We start from the raw sequence: 21,509 nt of genomic DNA on the forward strand, positions 1-21,509 counted from the left end.
AAACGAAGTCCCCGGTAGGACTTTCAATCGCGCAAGCGAACTCTTACGTGAGTGTTAGAATAACGGTGACTCTAAGTTGAAATCCGAAGCACACTCCGAATTTCAACACTAAAACGAAGTCCATGATAGGACTTTTAATCGCGCCCGGACACCCACGCAAGTGTTCGAAAACGGTGATTTTACTCTAAATAAACTAATCGAATATTCGAGCAAACAAAACGAAGTCCCCGGTAGGACTTTTAATCGCGCACGCGAACACCCACGCGGGTGTTAGAATAACGATGACTCTAAGTTGAAATCCAAAGTGACATATGCTAACCGGTATTTAGACTTTCCATGATATTTGTCGGGATTTCCGCCCCGCTACCAAACATTAGGATTGTCATAACATCAGCCAGCTATGTACAGCACTACAAGGTAAACCGTTCGCGCACCCCGAATTTCAACACTAAACGAAGTCCATGGTAGGACTTTTAATCGCGTCCGGACACCCACGCAAGTGCTCGGAAAACGGTGACTCTACTCTAAAAAAACGCGTTCGCGAGGTAATCTAATCGAATATTCGAGCAAAAATTTAAACGAAGTCCCCGGTAGGACTTTTAAGTCGCGCCCGCGTTCATTCACGTGAGTGTTAGAAAAACGATGAATCTACTCTAAATTCGCGTTTTCGATACGAGCAGTCAAACGATGTTTAATCGCGCCCGAGAACACCAACGCTTGTGCACGCCGACACGCACGCCAGTGTTCTCCTATCCTACCCGTAACCGCGCGTAAAAATCGATGATGAATCGTGCCAGGCGATGACGCATTTGATCAGAGGTGAACCTATGCTTTGATGATCTATCCTGAAAAAAAAGAAGTTAAGGAGAAAATAAGAAAGGAAAAAAATATATAAAATAAAACATAATATATGTAGATTATAAATAGAATAGAAATATAATAGAAAATAAATATATATAAATAGATAAGAAAGCTGTAGAAAGATGAGAAAATAGAAGCAGCTCTGCACGATGCTGAAACAGCAGCCCCTATCATAACATAGGTACCACCTAAGGCTTAAAAATCATAATTAATAAGAATATATTAATAACATAATTAAAAACATAATTAAAGAAGAAAAATATGAATAATAAAAGAGAGCTTCTGAAAAATAAGAAAATAGAAGTAGCTCTGCACGATGCTGAAACAACAGTCCTCTTCATCTCATGGATCCGACCTTATGCTTAAAAATTACAATTAATAAAAACATATTAACATAACTAAAAACATAAAATCATAATTAAAAAGAAATAACATAAATAAATATTAAAAAAACATAATTAATAAGAAATAACATAATTATATTCTGAAAAGACATAATTAAAAAAAAATAACATAATAAAAATCTGAAAAGACATAATGAAAAGAAATAACATATTAATAACATAATTAAAAACATAATTAAATAAGAAAAATATTAGATAGAAAAGGAAGCTGCAGAAAGATAAGAAAATAGAAGCAGCCCTACACGATACTAAGAGAACAACCCGCACAGAGGCTCACACCCATGTCCCCATCCCATGGGTCCCACCCGAGACTAATAAATCATAATTAATAGGAGCAAATAACAATGAAAAATGTGAAATAGAAAAGAGTGTTCCAAAAAGAGAAGAAAAGAGAAGCAGCTCTTTAAGATGCTGAGAAAGCAACCCGCACAGAAGCCCTCACCCACAGGCCCCTCCCATGGGTCCCACCCGAGATATATAAAAGATATTTAATGAGAGTAAATAAGAATAAATAGAAATGACAACGGATATAAAATTGTGATAGATAAATTTCCTAGTCGTTCTGTAAGAAATTATTGTACAATAAATTCTGTTATATTTCTTCTTTCGAAGAATTATTAGCTATATAAGATGGAAATATATTAATGTTTAGTTGGAATTAGTTTGAAAAGATATTGGAAAAGTAATACAATATGCAGCCATTCGCTCGGTAATATTTGCATTTAAAAGTTTATAATTAAACTTTGCAAGTATTAACGACCCAGGTCTCACTACGTGGAAGTTGCTGCATGTGGAGACCCACGGGCTAACGGTGACTCTACTCTAAAATCCGCGTTCCACGATACCGATCCGCGATACCTTTCCGCTTCAATGCCTGGCTTCTTAACTAACAGGGTATGCGTAGCTTAGCTACAACACACCTCTTACAGATAGCTCCACCAATTGCACCGTCTGCTTCAGACATAACGGATTATCAAGCACATCTGAATTCGTGCTTTCCGAATTTCGAACAAACAAAGCGCACTCCTTAGAAATACTAATCGCGTCGCGACACTCACGTGTGTGTTATAATTACGTAGATTCTACTGTTAAGCCGAAATTCGCGAAGTACCCCCATCGAAATTTGGAAAAAATCAAACGAAGTCCACGGTAGGACCTTTAATCGCGCCCGAACACCCACGCAAGTGTTAGAAAAACGATGACTCTACTCTACAATTCGCGTTTTCGATTCGAACAATCAAACGAAGTTTAATCGCGCCCGAGAACACCAACGCCTGTGCCCGCCGACACGCGCGCCAGTGTTCTTCCTATCCTTCCCGTATTCACGCGTAAAAATCGAGAATGAATCCAGTCAGGCGACGATGCATCCGTCCACAGATGAACCTATCCCTCGATGACCTATCCTGTAAAAGAAAAAGATAAAGAGGAAATAAAAGAACAAAAGAATATATAAAACAGAAAACCATATATATATAATATAAACAGAAAATGAAGATAATTAAAGACATAATTAAAAATATAAACATATAATTAAACACATAATTAAAAATGAAAAATATGAGATAGAAACGAGAGCGAAACGAAGAAAGAAAAGAGAGCCCCAGAAAGAGAGGAATAGAGAGCCCCAAAAAGATAAGACAAGAGAAACAGTTCTATATGATGCTGAGACAGCAGCCCGCACAGAAGCCCTCGCCCACAGGCCCCTCCTATGGGTCCCACCCGAGATATATAAAGGATATTTAATGAGAGTAAATAAGAATAAATAGAAATGACAACGGATATAAAATTGTGATAGATAAATTTCCTAGTCGTTCTGTAAGAAATTATTGTACAATAAATTCTGTTATATTTCTTCTTTCGAAGAATTATTAGCTATATAAGATGGAAATATATTAATGTTTAGTTGGAATTAGTTTGAAAAGATATTGGAAAAGTAATACAATATGCAGCCATTCGCTCGGTAATATTTGCATTTAAAAGTTTACAATTAAACTTTGCAAGTATTAACGACCCAGGTCTCACTACGTGGAAGTTGCTGCATGTGGAGACCCACGAGCTAACGGTGACTCTACTTTACTCTAAAATCCGCGTACCGCGATACCGATCCCTCATGCCTTCCGCTTCGGATGTCTTGGGCATGGGACAAAGCTAACAGGAAGTATCTAGCCTTAGCTACAGGGACTCCACTTACAGAAAGCTTAACCGTTCGACACCATCCGCCTCAGGCATAACGGATTATTAAGCACATCTGAATTCGTGCATCCGAATTTCGAACAATCAAAGCGCATTAATCGCGTTCGCGACACTCACGTTTGTTATAGTTACGTAGATTCTACTGTTCTATCCAAATTCGCGAAGTAATCTAATCGATATGTCGAAGAAATAAAACGAAGTCCCCGGTAGGACTTTCAATCGCGCAAGCGAACTCTTACGTGAGTGTTAGAATAACGGTGACTCTAAGTTGAAATCCGAAGCACACTCCGAATTTCAACACTAAAACGAAGTCCATGATAGGACTTTTAATCGCGCCCGGACACCCACGCAAGTGTTCGAAAACGGTGATTTTACTCTAAATAAACTAATCGAATATTCGAGCAAACAAAACGAAGTCCCCGGTAGGACTTTTAATCGCGCACGCGAACACCCACGCGGGTGTTAGAATAACGATGACTCTAAGTTGAAATCCAAAGTGACATATGCTAACCGGTATTTAGACTTTCCATGATATTTGTCGGGATTTCCGCCCCGCTACCAAACATTAGGATTGTCATAACATCAGCCAGCTATGTACAGCACTACAAGGTAAACCGTTCGCGCACCCCGAATTTCAACACTAAACGAAGTCCATGGTAGGACTTTTAATCGCGCCCGGACACCCACGCAAGTGCTCGGAAAACGGTGACTCTACTCTAAAAAAACGCGTTCGCGAGGTAATCTAATCGAATATTCGAGCAAAAATTTAAACGAAGTCCCCGGTAGGACTTTTAAGTCGCGCCCGCGTTCATTCACGTGAGTGTTAGAAAAACGATGAATCTACTCTAAATTCGCGTTTTCGATACGAGCAGTCAAACGATGTTTAATCGCGCCCGAGAACACAAACGCTTGTGCACGCCGACACGCACGCCAGTGTTCTCCTATCCTACCCGTAACCGCGCATAAAAATCGATGATGAATCGTGCCAGGCGATGACGCATTCGACCAGAGGTGAACCTATGCCTTGATGATCTATCCTGAAAAAAAAAAGAAGTTAAGGAAAAAATAAGAAAAAGAAAGGAAAAGACATATTGAATATCCCTGCATGATTGCTCGATCATCCCTGAAAAAGAAAAAAAGTAGATGAATAAAAGAAAGATAAGAAAATATAAATAGCTCTGCACGCTGCTGAAACAACAATCCGCTTCATCTGATGGGTCCTACCAAATGCTTAAAAATTAAAATTAATTAGAACATATTAATAACAAACCTAAAAACATAAAAACATAATTAAAAAGAAATGACATAAATAAATATTAAAAAAACATAATTAAAAGAAAATAACATAATTAAATTCTGAAAAGACATAATAAAAAGAAATAACATATTAATAACATAATTAAAAACATAATTAAAAACATAATTAAAGAAGAAAAATATGAGTAATAAAAGAGAGCTGCTGAAAGATAAGAAAATAGAAGCAGCTCTGCACGATGCTGAAAGAACAGTCCTCTTTATTTCATGGGGCCTACCTAAAACCTGTAAATCATAATTAATAAGAATATATTAAAAACATAATTAAAAAGAAATAACATAATAAAAATCTGAAAAGACATAATGAAAAGAAATAACATAATAATAATCTGAAAAGACATAATGAAAGGAAATAACATATTAATAACATAATTAAAAACATAATTAAATAAGAAAAATATTAGATAGAAAAGGAAGCTGCAGAAAGATAAGAAAATAGAAGCAGCCCTACACGATGCTAAGAGAACAACCCGCACAGAGGCCCACACCCATGTTCCCATCCCATGGGTCCCACCCGAGACTTATAAATCATAATTAATAGGAGCAAATAACAATGAAAAATGTGAAATAGAAAAGAGTGTTCCAAAAAGAGAACAAAAGAGAAGCAGCTCTATAAGATGCTGAGAAAGCAACCCGCACAGAGGCCCACACCCATGTCCCCATCCCATGGGTCCCACCCGAGATATATATAGAGGATAATTAATGACAGTAAATAAGAAAAAATAGAAATGACAGTAATTATACGATAAAATGCTGAATTTAATTTGATTGAACTTAAGAAAAATAAATGATTAATTAAAAAGAAATGAAATATTCTGAACACAGATATAAATAAATATTATTCTCTCTGAAATAAATATTATATTTATTAATCGATAATATACGATAATATATATACATGTTGTCTATAACGTTGCTAAGAATATCCTATTGTTTAAATATTAATTAATTATTCCCTCATGTGTTCGCGATCCCACGACCCGGACCTAGCTGAAAAGAACTAAGAAAAGAAAAAAGAATTAGTATATATGTATATTAATTATACGAACGATAAAATGCTAAATTTATTTTGATTAAACTTATGAAGAATGTAAATTTATTATTAATATAAAATTTATTATTAATTTATGATTAATATAAATAAATATTATTCTCTCTGAAAGAAATATTATTATATCTATTAATCGATAATAAATGACAATACATGTATATGATTTTTATAACGTTGTAAAGAATATCTTATTGTTTAAATATTAATTAATTATACTTTACATATATCGTACATTGTTTAAATGTTAAGATAATCCTATTTATTAATTATTCCTTCCCGTGTTCGCGATCTCATGACTTAGACCTAGCTGAAAAGAAATAAGGAAAAAGAAAGAATATGTATATATGTATATTAATTATACGAACGATAAAATTCGGAATTTAATTTAATTAAACTTAAAAGCTAAGAAAAAAAAATATTTATTAAAAAAGAATGAAAAATTTTGAATACTGATCTAAAGAAATATTATATTACTTTTACATTTCATAGATATGCGATTTTAATATAGAACTCGATTTTATTAAAATAAAATTATGAATTGAATTGAACTTTAGAAAAGAAAAAATGTGCTAAATTTATCAATCGACTTTAACGTAAAATTTGATTTTATTAAACTAGAATCATAAATTCAATTAAGTTTTAAAACAAAGTTTAATATTAAAAAGGCATAAAATATGAAATAATCCTATTCGCGTACGCGTGGCAATGTGGGAATATTATTTACGGAAAGTTACTCCTTCTCAGTTTTTTATATTTACACCCCTACACCCATCACCATAAGAGCATTTTGAGTGACAACATGGTAAAATTAAAATACTAATATAGTAAAACTAAGAGTCATTCTCGAAAGTTCCTAGTGAACCTTCGAAAATAACTCAATAGCCTAATAGTTGTCCTCTTGAGCCACATGTTGTCTTCGGCATATAGTTTCTTCTTTGCTTCGTGCCTCAACCTAATCGATTATCACTCTAAAACTGTAACGACAAAATTTGATTCCAAATTCTAAGATATGAAAAAAAACCCTAATACAACCCTAACGAATCTGAAAACTTATTATTATTCTTTCGAAAGATACTTTTTCGCTGCGTGGGAGAAATTAGATATTAATTATAAAAAAATTAGAAATTAGATAATAGTATATTAATTGCTGAAAATCCTGAACTAAAAAATAATTAATTTATCATCTAGACTTACGTACTACGTCTCTTTGTCTTTTGGCAAACATTCTACTCGATTTATCTCTTTCAAAACCAATGAGTCTCTATCGAGACTTTTTTGTATCAATTTAAATTGATTAAATATTTAATTACTAATTATTTAAAAATATAAAGCAAACCCTTGGACGTTCCTTCTTACAAACGAATATTTTAATTATTGTAATAAAATCATACACAGTTTCGTTTGTAATCCAGAGACTATCCATCGCGAATGTCTTCTTACTCGTTCCTTATTAGAACTTATAAATATCGATTCTTTACTTATTTCCGCGCGAGTAAAATATTTAAAAATGTATTAAAATATTCAAAATCTCAAATAATTATAAACGCGTTTAAGCAAGAAGACTCTATCCTGATCTAATAAATAAATGAAAAAATAAGAAACCATTCACGAGTAAATCTCCGAAGAAATTTACTCGTGGTCACTCAATGCTCTTCTACTAATTAATTACAACCAATCACCCGTGCTGATTCGGACCTTTCGTCCTCGACATGATTGAGTGATTGGAGGGACTTAAAAATTCACTTACTACTTAAGAAGTTCTGCGATGTCTCCAAAACACTCGTTCAGATCGAAATTGAGAGCGGACGATTCGTATGTGTTTGAAAATTAGGTAGGTCGACATCAAAGTTGATCAAGAATTTCTTCAATGATGCACTGACTCTATATCGCGATAGTTATTTTTTAACGAACGGTCACTGAATTTACTTCGCGAAACTCTACAGTCTTTTATAAATACAGCCTATGCAACTGTTAAAAAATTATTACAGTTTGTGAACAAACACTGACTCTAACGACTGCATTGCACGCAGACGTTGCAAAAACTTTTGCTTTTTAAATCGCGAAACGCGAACGAACAAACACTGCTTCTACTTCGCGATATTTATATTTAAGAGATACAAATATTCGATTACAACATTGGTTCCCGAGCTATTGCAATGACGTTCTGAAACAACAAAATAAAAACAAAATTATTAATATCACCGTTATAATAAGAAACTGTATAAATTATTAAAGAAATGTAAGATATAATAATATATTTACCTTAATATTCGTTGATACTTGCAGCGAACACATCCTAAGACACTTTACATGTTTACTCGTCAAAAGAAAAAGGAGAAATGATTCGGTAATCGCGATTTAAAATTTTTGAAATTTAAATAAATTAACTATTGTTTAAATATTACTATATTCTATCTCGCGTGCAATAAAAATCGTTTAAATAATTATAAAATTATCGATAATATTAATTTATAAGCATTAGCGTTTAGAAAAGTAAATCGTGATGTGCACAGGTCGGAGAGCAAGAGAAAACTAAGTCGCGAACTGTCAAAGTCGTGAAAAAGTGCGTTGATGTTTATATTACACGAGGCAACTATTCCGAAATTAAAATTTTAAAGTATGGGAATATTATATTAAAATTATTTTAAGTTCTTTGTGCGTTTCCATCTTCTGAATGTTTAAACAGATTTATTATTGTTTAAATATTAGTTTATTATACTGCGTGTAGATTATTTATTGTCTAAATAATTATAAAATTATCGAAGGTATTAATTTATAAGTACTCGCGTTTAGGAAGAGAGAGGGTAGGTGTGTACTGGTCGGAGTGCAAAGGGAAACTAATTTGGTTAGACACAATTAACAGAAGGACTGTTTATGTTTATATACCGCAAGGCCAACAACGTCGCGATAAAATTTTAAAGAAGGGGAATATTATATTAAAATTATTTTAAGTTCTTTGTGCGTTTCCATCTTCTGAATGTTTAAACAGATTTATTATTGTTTAAATATTAGTTTATTATACTGCGTGTAGATTATTTATTGTCTTAATAATTATCAAATTATCGAAAATATTAATTTATAAGTACTCGCGTTTAGGAAGAGAGAGGGTAGGTGTGTACTGGTCGGAGTGCAAAGGGAAACTAATTTGGTTAGACACAATTACCAGAAGGACTGTTTATGTTTAAATACCGCAAGGCCAACAACGTCGCGATAAAATTTTAAAGAAGGGGAATATTATATTAAAATTATTTTAAGTTCTTTGTGCGTTTCCATCTTCTCAATGTTCAAACAGATTTATTATTGTTTAAATATTAGTTTATTATACTGCGTGTAGATTATTTATTGTCTTAATAATTATAAAATTATCGAAGGTATTAATTTATAAGTACTCGCGTTTAGGAAGAGAGAGGGTAGGTGTGTACTGGTTGCAGTGCAAAGGGAAACTAATTTAGTTAGACACAATTAACAGAAGGACTGTTTATGTTTATATACCGCAAGGCCAACAACGTCGCGATAAAATTTTAAAGAAGGGGAATATTATATTAAAATTATTTTAAGTTCTTTGTGCGTTTCCATCTTCTGAATGTTTAAACAGATTTATTATTGTTTAAATATTAGTTTATTATACTGCGTGTAGATTATTTATTGTCTTAATAATTATCAAATTATCGAAAATATTAATTTATAAGTACTCGCGTTTAGGAAGAGAGAGGGTAGGTGTGTACTGGTCGGAGTGCAAAGGGAAACTAATTTGGTTAGACACAATTACCAGAAGGACTGTTTATGTTTAAATACCGCAAGGCCAACAACGTCGCGATAAAATTTTAAAGAAGGGGAATATTATATTAAAATTATTTTAAGTTCTTTGTGCGTTTCCATCTTCTCAATGTTTAAACAGATTTATTATTGTTTAAATATTAGTTTATTATACTGCGTGTAGATTATTTATTGTCTTAATAATTATAAAATTATCGAAGGTATTAATTTATAAGTACTCGCGTTTAGGAAGAGAGAGGGTAGGTGTGTACTGGTTGCAGTGCAAAGGGAAACTAATTTAGTTAGACACAATTAACAGAAGGACTGTTTATGTTTATATACCGCAAGGCCAACAACGTCGCGATAAAATTTTAAAGAAGGGGAATATTATATTAAAATTATTTTAAGTTCTTTGTGCGTTTCCATCTTCTCAATGTTTAAACAGATTTATTATTGTTTAAATATTAGTTTATTATACTGCGTGTAGATTATTTATTGTCTTAATAATTATAAAATTATCGAAGGTATTAATTTATAAGTACTCGCGTTTAGGAAGAGAGAGGGTAGGTGTGTACTGGTTGCAGTGCAAAGGGAAACTAATTTGGTTAGACACAATTAACAGAAGGACTGTTTATGTTTATATACCGCAAGGCCAACAACGTCGCGATAAAATTTTAAAGAAGGGGAATATTATATTAAAATTATTTTAAGTTCTTTGTGCGTTTCCATCTTCTCAATGTTTAAACAGATTTATTATTGTTTAAATATTAGTTTATTATACTGCGTGTAGATTATTTATTGTCTTAATAATTATAAAATTATCGAAGGTATTAATTTATAAGTACTCGCGTTTAGGAAGAGAGAGGGTAGGTGTGTACTGGTCGGAGTGCAAAGGGAAACTAATTTGGTTAGACACAATTAACAGAAGGACTGTTTATGTTTATATACCGCAAGGCCAACAACGTCGCGATAAAATTTTAAAGAAGGGGAATATTATATTAAAATTATTTTAAGTTCTTTGTGCGTTTCCATCTTCTGAATGTTTAAACAGATTTATTATTGTTTAAATATTAGTTTATTATACTGCGTGTAGATTATTTATTGTCTTAATAATTATCAAATTATCGAAAATATTAATTTATAAGTACTCGCGTTTAGGAAGAGAGAGGGTAGGTGTGTACTGGTCGGAGTGCAAAGGGAAACTAATTTGGTTAGACACAATTAACAGAAGGACTGTTTATGTTTAAATACCGCAAGGCCAACAACGTCGCGATAAAATTTTAAAGAAGGGGAATATTATATTAAAATTATTTTAAGTTCTTTGTGCGTTTCCATCTTCTCAATGTTTAAACAGATTTATTATTGTTTAAATATTAGTTTATTATACTGCGTGTAGATTATTTATTGTCTTAATAATTATAAAATTATCGAAGGTATTAATTTATAAGTACTCGCGTTTAGGAAGAGAGAGGGTAGGTGTGTACTGGTCGGAGTGCAAAGGGAAACTAATTTGGTAAGATACAATTAACAGAAGGACTGTTTATGTTTAAATACTGCAAGGCCATCAACGTCGCGATAAAATTTTAAAGTATAGAAATATTATATTAAAATTATTTTAAGTTTCTTGCGCGTTTCCATCTCTTTAGTGTTTAAACGGATTTATTATTGTGTAAATATTAGTTTATTATACTGTATGTAGATTATTTATTGTCTAAATAATTATAAAATTATCGAAGGTATTAATTTATAAGTACTCGCGTTTAGGAAGAGAGAGGGTAAGTGTGTACTGGTCGGAGTGCAAAGGGAAACTAATTTGGTAAGACACAATTAACAGAAGGACTGTTTATGTTTAAATACTGCAAGGCCATCAATGTCGCGATAAAATTTTAAAGTATAGAAATATTATATTAAAATTATTTTAAGTTTCTTGCGCGTTTCCATCTCTTTAGTGTTTAAACGGATTTATTATTGTTTAAATATTAGTTTATTATACTGTATGTAGATTATTTATTGTCTAAATAATTATAAAATTATCGAAGGTATTAATTTATAAGTACTCGCGTTTAGGAAGAGAGAGGGTAGGTGTGTACTGGTTGCAGTGCAAAGGGAAACTAATTTGGTAATAAAAATTAATAGAAGGACTGTGTATGTTTATATTGTACAAAGCCAACAATCCTGAGATCAACATTTTTGGGATTTTGAATTAAAATTATGTATCTCCTGCATCACAATCTTTGTAACTTTTGCAACTTCCGAAGATCTAGTGCGGATACTAAACGTGTATAATGTAATAATTTTCTTCTTTATTTTTATATTCTATAAATGTAAATTGTATTTTTAATAATATAAATTTAAAAGAATGCCTTGATATAAAAACCTTGTTATATTTTGGTGACTATTATATTTATTGCAATTAATCATATATTGAAAAAGTGAAAGCAGTCGTTCATCAAATTGATGATTATTTTTATTTTATTATTCTTTTAATATTATTATTATTTTTTGAAAATTAATTAGTAATTTTAACTTTAACGCGCTCAAGGCCTTTCAGTACGAAGTACGAAAAATCGATAATATCACGAGATTTATTTATCTAATCAAAAAATAGAAAAGAACTGTTTTACATTTCGTCCAATCGTAAGATTTTATTTTCTCTTATATAAATATTTAAATCAATATGTGTTCAACACGATTAATTTTAAATCGATAGTTTCGAGAGATTGTTTGTTATCTAATCAAAAAATAAAAAAACTCTATTCCACATTTCATCTTATCAAAAGGTTTTATGTTCTCCTTCATACGAATTTAATTTAGTCTATGTTCAACACATTTTAAATGTTGAAGTTGATTTTAAATTGATAGTATTGCGAGACATACTTTATCGAAAGATTTTATCTTTCGATAAATAATAAGATTTTCTTTTTTCTTTCGTAAGATTTTATCTATTCTTGTCGATTTTTTGTATCTATACATTTAATTATCTTTTTCGTAATTCCCGTGTATCACGAATAAGTCAATGTTATATAAATTTCATTTTCAGATATCTTTAACTCAATATCTGAACTCGACATATTCCATAATTCGATGTATTTTGTAACTTATATTGAATTACTTATATCGAAAATGAAAAATTTATAAACATATTGTTTTCTGTAATACCATAGAAGTAAAAAAGATAGAATATATTTAAGTGTTCTTATCTCTCCATTTCTTTTACCTTATTTAAAATTTACTTTTACCTTATTTAAAATTTATCTTAAAGCACTTCCTGTCCTATCGATAATTGCCATTTTATATTCGTTTCGTGATTTTCTAGTTTTAAGAGCCTGTGGTCTACGATTTCACAAATCTTACTGTCTTTTATCAATGATTCTACTCATTTTTTCTCTTTCAAAAGCAGTTACTACACTGAACTTTTTTCATTTAAAGCAATGACATGGAATCATTTTTCTTTCATCGAAAGAAAATTGATTAAATATTTTATTAATTTTTATTTGTAAATATAATGATAAATTCTTAGATCCTCAGTCTTACTTTAATTATTGTTATTATTAGAAAAAAAATCTATGTAATTTTACTTGTAAACTCGTCCGCGATTTAGATCATAATTGAGGGTGAATAATTCGTAGTTAATAGAAAATGAGATAAATCGATATTGCTGTAGATTGAGATTCTCTTTAACGATGCACTGACTCTGATACGCGGTTATTTATTAACGGAAAGTCATTGAATTTACTTTGCGAAACTGTTGACTTTCATAAATACAGTCTGTGCGATTGTTAAAAAGAAAAAGATCCTAACGACTGCATTTCAATTCAAAGACACTTGTTTAAATCGCATAACTCAAATGAAAAAACATTGCTTCTATTTTGCGTTTTTTGAATTTTTATTTTAACGATACGAACATTTGATTTTATCGTTACTTCGTATACAATTACAATGATGTTCTAAAATAGAAAAAGAAAAACAAAATTATTATGATAACTATTATAATAAAAAAAATCGTAAAAATTATTAAAAAAATGATTGATATAATTTTTAATGATTGATAAAAATGTATTTACTTTAAATTTTCGTTAATACTTGCGCGACGAACATCTTGTCTTAAAATGATGAAGAAATTATAAACGAGTTCATTATCGCGTTTTTTACTATAATGATACAATACTCGACTCCTTCATTGTATTACAAACGATTATAATGATATTCTAAAATGATAAAATAAAAATAACATTATTATTTAAACATTCATCTTTAGAATAAGAATTTCTTTAACGAAATCGATCATGAATTATTAGTTAACTCATTGTAAAGCATTATAAAACCAAGGATAATGACGAGACATAAAACATAATTTTTGCCAGATTATTTGACAAATAACATATGTGTGTGTGTGTGTGTGTGTGTGTGTGTGTGTGTGTGTGACAATTGTATGTTAAAATAGATAGGTTCAAACCATTTTTTTTATCCGAGAGTTTGACGTCGTTTGTATATTTTGTGCAATATGTGTGAAAGCAAATGAAAGAGTTTTTTTTATCATTTATTTTCGCAAGAAAATGCAGGTATTTTTTCACGATATTATATTTTCTTGATATATAGACCGATGAGACAATTTATATACGTCAATAGTGTTTGCAAATGTAAGTCAAAGCCTTCTTTGTCGAGCTCGATTATAATGTGTAAGTGCTTAGGTTCACATGTATAAAGCAAACATAAGAATTTTATTTTATCGTTGTAATTACAGCTACTGAAAGCTGGAATTTTTCAAGGAATTGTATGAGTCAGTAAGTCAATTCTTCTTCTTCTTGGAATTTATTTAGATTAGTAATGTCCGAATAAGTAGGTCAAATTCTTCTTTCTTCTCGTCATATTTCAATTTATTTATTACTTTTCCGCGTAAATGTCACTTCAATTTCTTCTTCTAAAGATTAAATAAGCATTTCCGATGATTCCCAAAATACACACACACACACGAGCACACACACACGAACACACACACACACACACTGAATCCTATTTTATTTAAATTATAAATTATTGATTATTAAATACTTCTGTAAATAATATAAGTTTTTACATAAAAATCATGTTTCTAGAATATTTACAAGTTAGATATACAATATGTAGAAGTAAAGTTCGATTTCTTTTATTATTCGATTTATTAATTATATATTTGTACTTAATAATATATTTTTATGTATTAATTATATATTAGTTTGATTCGTGATGTAGAAAATTAAAGGGAAGCTACGTATGTATGTCAAGAATCTAATTCAATTAATTATTAAACTAGAAAATATATTTATTTATTTTCACGATTAATAAAATTTTTTTGATTATGTTTCTGCTCTTAGATTTTATATTATATATTATTGTTTGATTATATATAAGTATGAAAATTAATATTATTCAAATTTTAATTTAATTTTGTTACATGCATAATCATATTATTAATTTCTTTTAAATAAATTTTTATTTAATTATTTCTTTCCTACATTATACATGTATCTATCTCTTTTTTTTTTTTTAATATTAATGGAGATTTAATATATAAGAAAAAAAAGATAAGTAATATTCAGGTTTTGAACATTTAAATAATTTTAATTTGAAATCTCGCATTATGTACATATGTATATATAAGTTTATATTTCTGGCTATGCAATCGTTGCTGTAGCCAGTGCTGTAAACAATAACAAGGACCCAGGAGACTTTAATAATAATAAATGAATCTGTCTTCTATCAGACTCCAATGTGTAAACGTGCCGGATTTCTTCTTTCGTAAAGGATAATTTAAATAATTTCTATTTTCGATTATTTTATATTTATTTAAATAATATATAGAACACATATAGTACTGTGATATAATTACTTAATGGATCGTAATGATTAATTATAATGATTGTTAGTAATAAAGCATTATTTTATATAACATTAAATTATTTACGATCATTTTTTCTAAATATAAAAAAAATAACAGATTGAAAATGTACTTTATTATTAAAAGCATTATTAGTAATTTATAACTCATGATTAGCTATAAGATACGTACAGTCAAATGTTTTAACAATAAGGAATATTTAATTATATATGAGTAACTTATTATATATTACTAATAAGTTACTTACCTTTTGATCATTTCATTGAAAATGATTTCTTCTAATTATTACGTTTATTTCACTATTTTTTGTAAAATTGTTCAACAAATTTTTATGTATAGGTTGTTGGTTAATTTCTTTTGATACAGCCCTGGCTAGTAAAGTTTCTGGAAAATAACATTAGGAGGCACTTCAATATATTCCGACCATTGATTATAATATAAACTTTAGTGTATAGGGAAATTTGATCTTTTCATTTATTTATTTTAAATAATAATTATAATCTTCTTTATAATTATTAGTTATAATTTATTAAGAGAAGTTTGTTAATTAATTATTAATTATATTGAAAACTATCGTTTGCTCATTTTTAGTAATAACCAAAAATTGTAAAACATTTGTATATAATGTGAGTTTAGAAAAGTGTTTGTGTCCATTCTTGTTATAGTCACAGGTTTAAGCGCAACTGTCAGAAGAGCGGGATTCAGTAAATTTGTTTAGTTGCATCGTAATGCTTTAGGTACAGTTTCTTTATTATTAATTTTATTTAAAATAGTTCTGCATAATTTGTTAAAATGTCGCACAATATCTCCAAATCTAGTCCACATGGGTTTTGCGACGCAATATTTTCTATGTCACCAATAAAATTTGACAAAGAAAACAAGTCTCCGGCAAAAGAGGTGTAAGTCAATTGTTGTTATTATTTTCATCGATAAAGAATATAATTTTAATTATTTCATATTATTTTTTATTCATAAGTTTTATGATTGTTTTAAATATTCATATGTTGAAGATTTGTACGATAATATTATTATCTATTGTATTTAAAAATTGTATTTTATAGATCAAAAGCATCACACCGTAATATATTTACTGAATCACCTACAATAAAAAATCAAAATAAAACAAAACAATTGTTATATAAAAAACATAAGTTATATACGAGAAATGAGATTTCTCAATTTCTTGATCCATTGAAAAGATCATCTAATGTCGATGATAAACATTCCAAAACAATAAATACATTACAAAACAATGATTCTTTCATATCCGGTAATATAATGAAAACTCCTTTAAAGACAGAATCTGTGTCCAGATTATCTGATAATAAAGCTGTTCCTGGATATTTATGTACACCAAAGCAGCAAAAAACATGTTTAACTCCACGTAATACAAAAATGAACGTATTATCTTCTTCTAAGACTCCTACGAAAAGATATTTCAGTGATCAAAATCTATCACAAGCGACTCCTGATTGTTTTAGTAAAGTACAACTTGAAACGCCTAGTGTTAAATTTAATGATAATGGAATGGATGAAGCTATTGAAGGTGAAAATAGTAATTTAACAGTCGGTATACGTGTGAGACCTTTGAATTTAAAGTAAGTCAGTTTATTTAAATTTTCATACTTCATTTTCTCCTTTCATAATATTTCTTTATATAGTAATTTCATAAAGTAATATATTTCTTATCATTTTGTGGGTAACATGTTAATGTTATTATTATTACAGAGAATTAAGTGAGGTAAAAATTGCTTCAGTTTTAAATATTGATGGTCAAAGCATTAATGTAGATTGTGAAACATCACTACATAGATTTACATATGATCATTGTTTTGTTTCTTACTCTGATTCGTCAATATCTAAACATGCTAGTCAAGAAGTTGTTTTTAATACCATGGTATTGCCATTAGTACAAAATGCATTTGAAGGTTATAACGTATGTCTGCTTGCATATGGTCAAACAGGATCTGGTAAAAGTTATAGCATGATGGGTATTGAATCTTCTCAAGAAAATTCTATGATCGTTGATAAAGAGGCTGGTATCATACCACGATTTTGCCAGGAAATATTTACACAAATACCCAGTAATAAAAATTTTAAAACAACAGTAGAAATAAGTTACTTTGAAATTTACAACGAGAAGATACATGATCTTCTAGCGAGTGCTACTAACGGAGATAAAAGGACAGCTCTTAAAGTTAGAGAACATCCAGTTTATGGACCTTATATTGTAGATTTAAGTCAGCATTGTATAAAAAATTATAAAGACTTACAGGTACTTGTATGAAATTCTATAACAATAGATATCAAATTGTAATCAAAAACGTATGTATATCAAAGCTTAATAACCATTCGAAATTTGTCTTTATATTCCATTTAGATTTGGTTGAAAGTAGGTAATTCTCAGAGAGCAACAGCAGCAACTGGTATGAATGAAAAAAGTTCACGATCACATAGTATTTTCAGTATTATATTAACTCAAACGCAATTAAATGATTTGAAATGTTCATCCACTGATGCAAGTCGTCGTAGTAAAATAAATTTAGTCGACTTAGCAGGCAGTGAAAGATTAAGTCAAACCTGTGCAAGTGGAAATAGATTAAGAGTACGTATATATTATGTGCGTATATATGTGTAAAATAGTTAAACGTTAAGAATTTATTATAAAATATTTTTTTGACAGGAAGGTGTATCTATCAATAAATCTCTTCTTACCTTGGGGAAAGTAATCGCATCGCTTGCAGAAAATACAAACAATCGTAAACGAGGTTTTGTCCCATACCGTGAATCTGTTCTAACGTGGCTACTAAAAGTGAGTAAATTTTCTAATTCTTATCTATACAAACAGTTATATTATTGCTTTTCATAAAAAAATGAATATCAATTGTGGGTCGATTATCTTAAAATCCTTTATAATGTCATGTAATTGAAGTCATATACATATGCATATATATGTATATCTGTATTTTATAAGTTTTATTTCATTTTATTGTCACAAAATAAATAAAATAATTATTACTTTATATTAAGAATATATATATATATATATATATATATATATATATATATATAATTATTATTTGAAATTTTTCATTATTTATTAAATATAACTTATATTTATTATATATTATAATCATATTAATATAAATAAGACTACAATTTTCACATTACATAATCATTTTTAGACAAAAAGTTGAGTTATAAAGAGTTAAAAAAGATAATCACATTTTGATTTCATTTACCTCATCGATTTTATCATGTATTTCTTAAGAACATATCTGTTAAGCTGACGATATTAACAACGCATTGTGCACGTCAGTTTAACGTTAGTCAGCATCGACTGATGACAAGACGAATGATAGTACGTGACCAGATTCACGTAGGTTCGTTCGAACCTTTTACGCACTTTCTTGTTTGTTGCCTTGCCTTAATGGGTTCACAGATATCATACATATACATATGGCTATCATACATATACATATACACATATACATATGCATATACATGCATACACACGTATACACACACACACACACGTATACACACACACCACGAAATGATTTCATATTTCAAATCGATACAATAAGAAATAAAATTATTTTTTTTATCTTTGCCAAGATATATTTGTTATTGTTTATTAAAATATAAATAGATTATATTTCAATATTTTTTACGATAAATATCATTATATCGATAATATTTCAATATTGTCTCAAAGTCTGAAAATTATCATAGTAATCACATATTGACCTTCATTCGAATATTATCTCGAATTTCGAAAGGATTATAAATTGAAATACATGTTATATGACACGTTCGCCTTTGGTGTACGTGCTTATGTTATAAACATAACCTTAATCTCAAAATTTGTAAAAAAAAGTTTACAAAATATTTAACTATTAATGTATAAATGAAATAAGCTCAAATTTTTGGATAATGATTTTATTATTTTTTTATATATATATATATATATATATATATATATATATATATATATTTCATTAAATCGCAAATACAACATGCATGTTATGTATTATGAGTTTTATATAATTACATCGTTAAAAAAGTTATTTTTTGTATAGTAATAACGGTGTTAAATGCAAAAAGTTAGATATTTTTCTTTCTTTTTTTTTGTTACTTTTTTGTTTTTTTTTCCACGAAACGTGAATTACAAATATGTATATAAAATCTTGCGAGAATATATAAAAAATTTTGGATGTTTTTCTAATTCCTTTAAAAAATATAAGTTTAATGGAATATTTCAAACTGGCCGCGAGATATAGAATTGTAAAAAAATTATTAACTACTTTCAATTCGTTATTATTGTCGAGAATAGTAATTAGATGATTGTATCTGTTATGATTCATCGGAAAAAGGGACGAAACTTTACATATTTGTACTGATCATTACTCATTCAGTCTTGTTATAGTATTCTACATCAAATATTATAGTTAGGAGAAATTTGAAGTTTCGTATCTAATCCTTTTTTAATGTTAACGAAAAAGTTAAACTTGGCACAAAATGATTATTTCTATGTTAGAATTGAATATTAACATGATTATGTTAATTGATATTATATTTATAATTTATGTGAATGAATATATGTGTGCGCACGCATAGCTGAATATAAGCTAGTTACAATGCAAGATAATGCGAAAATGATGAGGTTATGTAATCTTATATTTTTAAATTTACGATAAGATAAAGAAAAAAAAAAGTTTGCATAGAAAGTAATTTTTTATCTATGTTTAGGATTAACTTTCTTTTTCTCTCTCTCTCTCTTTCACACACACACGCATTCTCTCACTCTCTCCTTTTTTGTGGAGAAAAAAATCTTAAGAAACAAATAATGGACGGCACGAATACCTTGGGGAGTTTCACTCTTGTATGAAGCATTTATTTTCAAGCTTTTTTTCTTCCGCTTCGCATAACCTCTGATCGTTTCCAATGAACGATACGTTACTGTCATGGGTTTTATCAGTTATTTCTTTTTTTTCGTTCTTTATTATTTCTTTTTCCTCTTCCTCGATTTCTTCAAGTTCCTCATGTATTTCTTGACAAGAACTTCTTCGCGATTTTTCCCTTATATAAAGAGCGAGACTTCGTCGTTTGTTTTCACGACACAAATGACAGTTCTTCGTAATCTGTTTTTTTTGTTGATAATATTCTTGAGGTGGTGGTTGTTGTTGTTTTTGTTGGAGACGTTGACTTTTCGATTGTTCTATAAAAAAGAAAAATAAAAAAAAAAAAGATAAGAAAAAAAAAATTAAATAACTAAAAAAACATGAAAATACAAGTTGTTCATCTTCGTGATATCAGATTTAATAACAGACTTTCGTGGCGCTTCTAACTACGAGAATTAGCGGGAAAACCGGTTTTTCGATATCCATCTTTGTAAAATAGCATTAGGTTAAAGTACATGATCTTTTTACGTAAAATCTATATTATATTATACATACTTCGAAATTTTTCAATATGATTTTCATTATCGTAAAACTTCAAATGATATTATCTGCCGGTAAATTACCATTATGTATGACCTTATCAATATTATCATAGGAAAACGAAGAAGAATAATGATTGGTCTTTTTTTTACTCGGAAAAAGAAGGTTAAAATTTGAAATTTTAATGAATCCTATTGCATATTTATAAATTGAACGTACGAAAATAATGATATAGAAATTAAGTTACACGCAATTTCTTATTTATCATTCGCGTTATGACAATAGTAGTATCTACATATGTATGAAACCGAATGTAAAAAAATTTTGTTTCCTGTAAAACTAAACTATTTTAATTAGGTTCACAATAAGAACAGTGTTACATTAAGTTGAAATAATAGGTTATATATGTATACACACACGTACGCATTATGTCGAGGACAACCAATTTTGTTTTTCCGTTCAGAGAGAGATCTATTTTTAGAACGCATAACAGTCTCCACTTTGCATATAACAGAGTCCTCTCGTCGAACGGTCCATGTATATCTTTTTATTGCACATTCTTATTTTTTTATTTCGTCATATTAGATATCATTCTTATTTTTATATAT

General features: G+C 29.4%; 2 protein-coding genes across 3 annotated transcripts in view; one reads left to right on the forward strand and one right to left on the reverse strand.

Annotated features, from left to right (window-relative positions):
- The first annotated feature begins 16,127 nt into the window (after positions 1–16,127).
- neb (kinesin family member nebbish) overlaps positions 16,128–21,509 on the forward strand; it is a 15,903-nt gene continuing 10,521 nt past the window's right edge. For both annotated transcript variants that reach the window (XM_035884994.2, XM_035884995.2), the window contains exons 1-5: positions 16,128–16,356; positions 16,519–17,055; positions 17,186–17,732; positions 17,838–18,062; positions 18,141–18,269. In XM_035884994.2, the coding sequence (XP_035740887.1) occupies positions 16,250–16,356; positions 16,519–17,055; positions 17,186–17,732; positions 17,838–18,062; positions 18,141–18,269 (1,545 nt within the window). In that variant the 5' untranslated portion in view covers positions 16,128–16,249. The remainder of the gene's footprint in view (positions 16,357–16,518; positions 17,056–17,185; positions 17,733–17,837; positions 18,063–18,140; positions 18,270–21,509) is intronic.
- The window catches only part of LOC118449881 (uncharacterized), a 6,944-nt gene continuing 4,919 nt past the window's right edge, over positions 19,485–21,509 (reverse strand). The window contains exon 2 of the mRNA XM_035885002.2: positions 19,485–20,678. Coding sequence (XP_035740895.1) covers positions 20,335–20,678 — 344 coding nt within the window. The 3' untranslated portion in view covers positions 19,485–20,334. The remainder of the gene's footprint in view (positions 20,679–21,509) is intronic.

The sequence above is a fragment of the Vespa mandarinia genome, chromosome 17, assembly GCF_050613455.1.
Source record: "Vespa mandarinia isolate Hongniang chromosome 17, ASM5061345v1, whole genome shotgun sequence".
Lineage (NCBI taxonomy): Eukaryota > Metazoa > Arthropoda > Insecta > Hymenoptera > Vespidae > Vespa > Vespa mandarinia.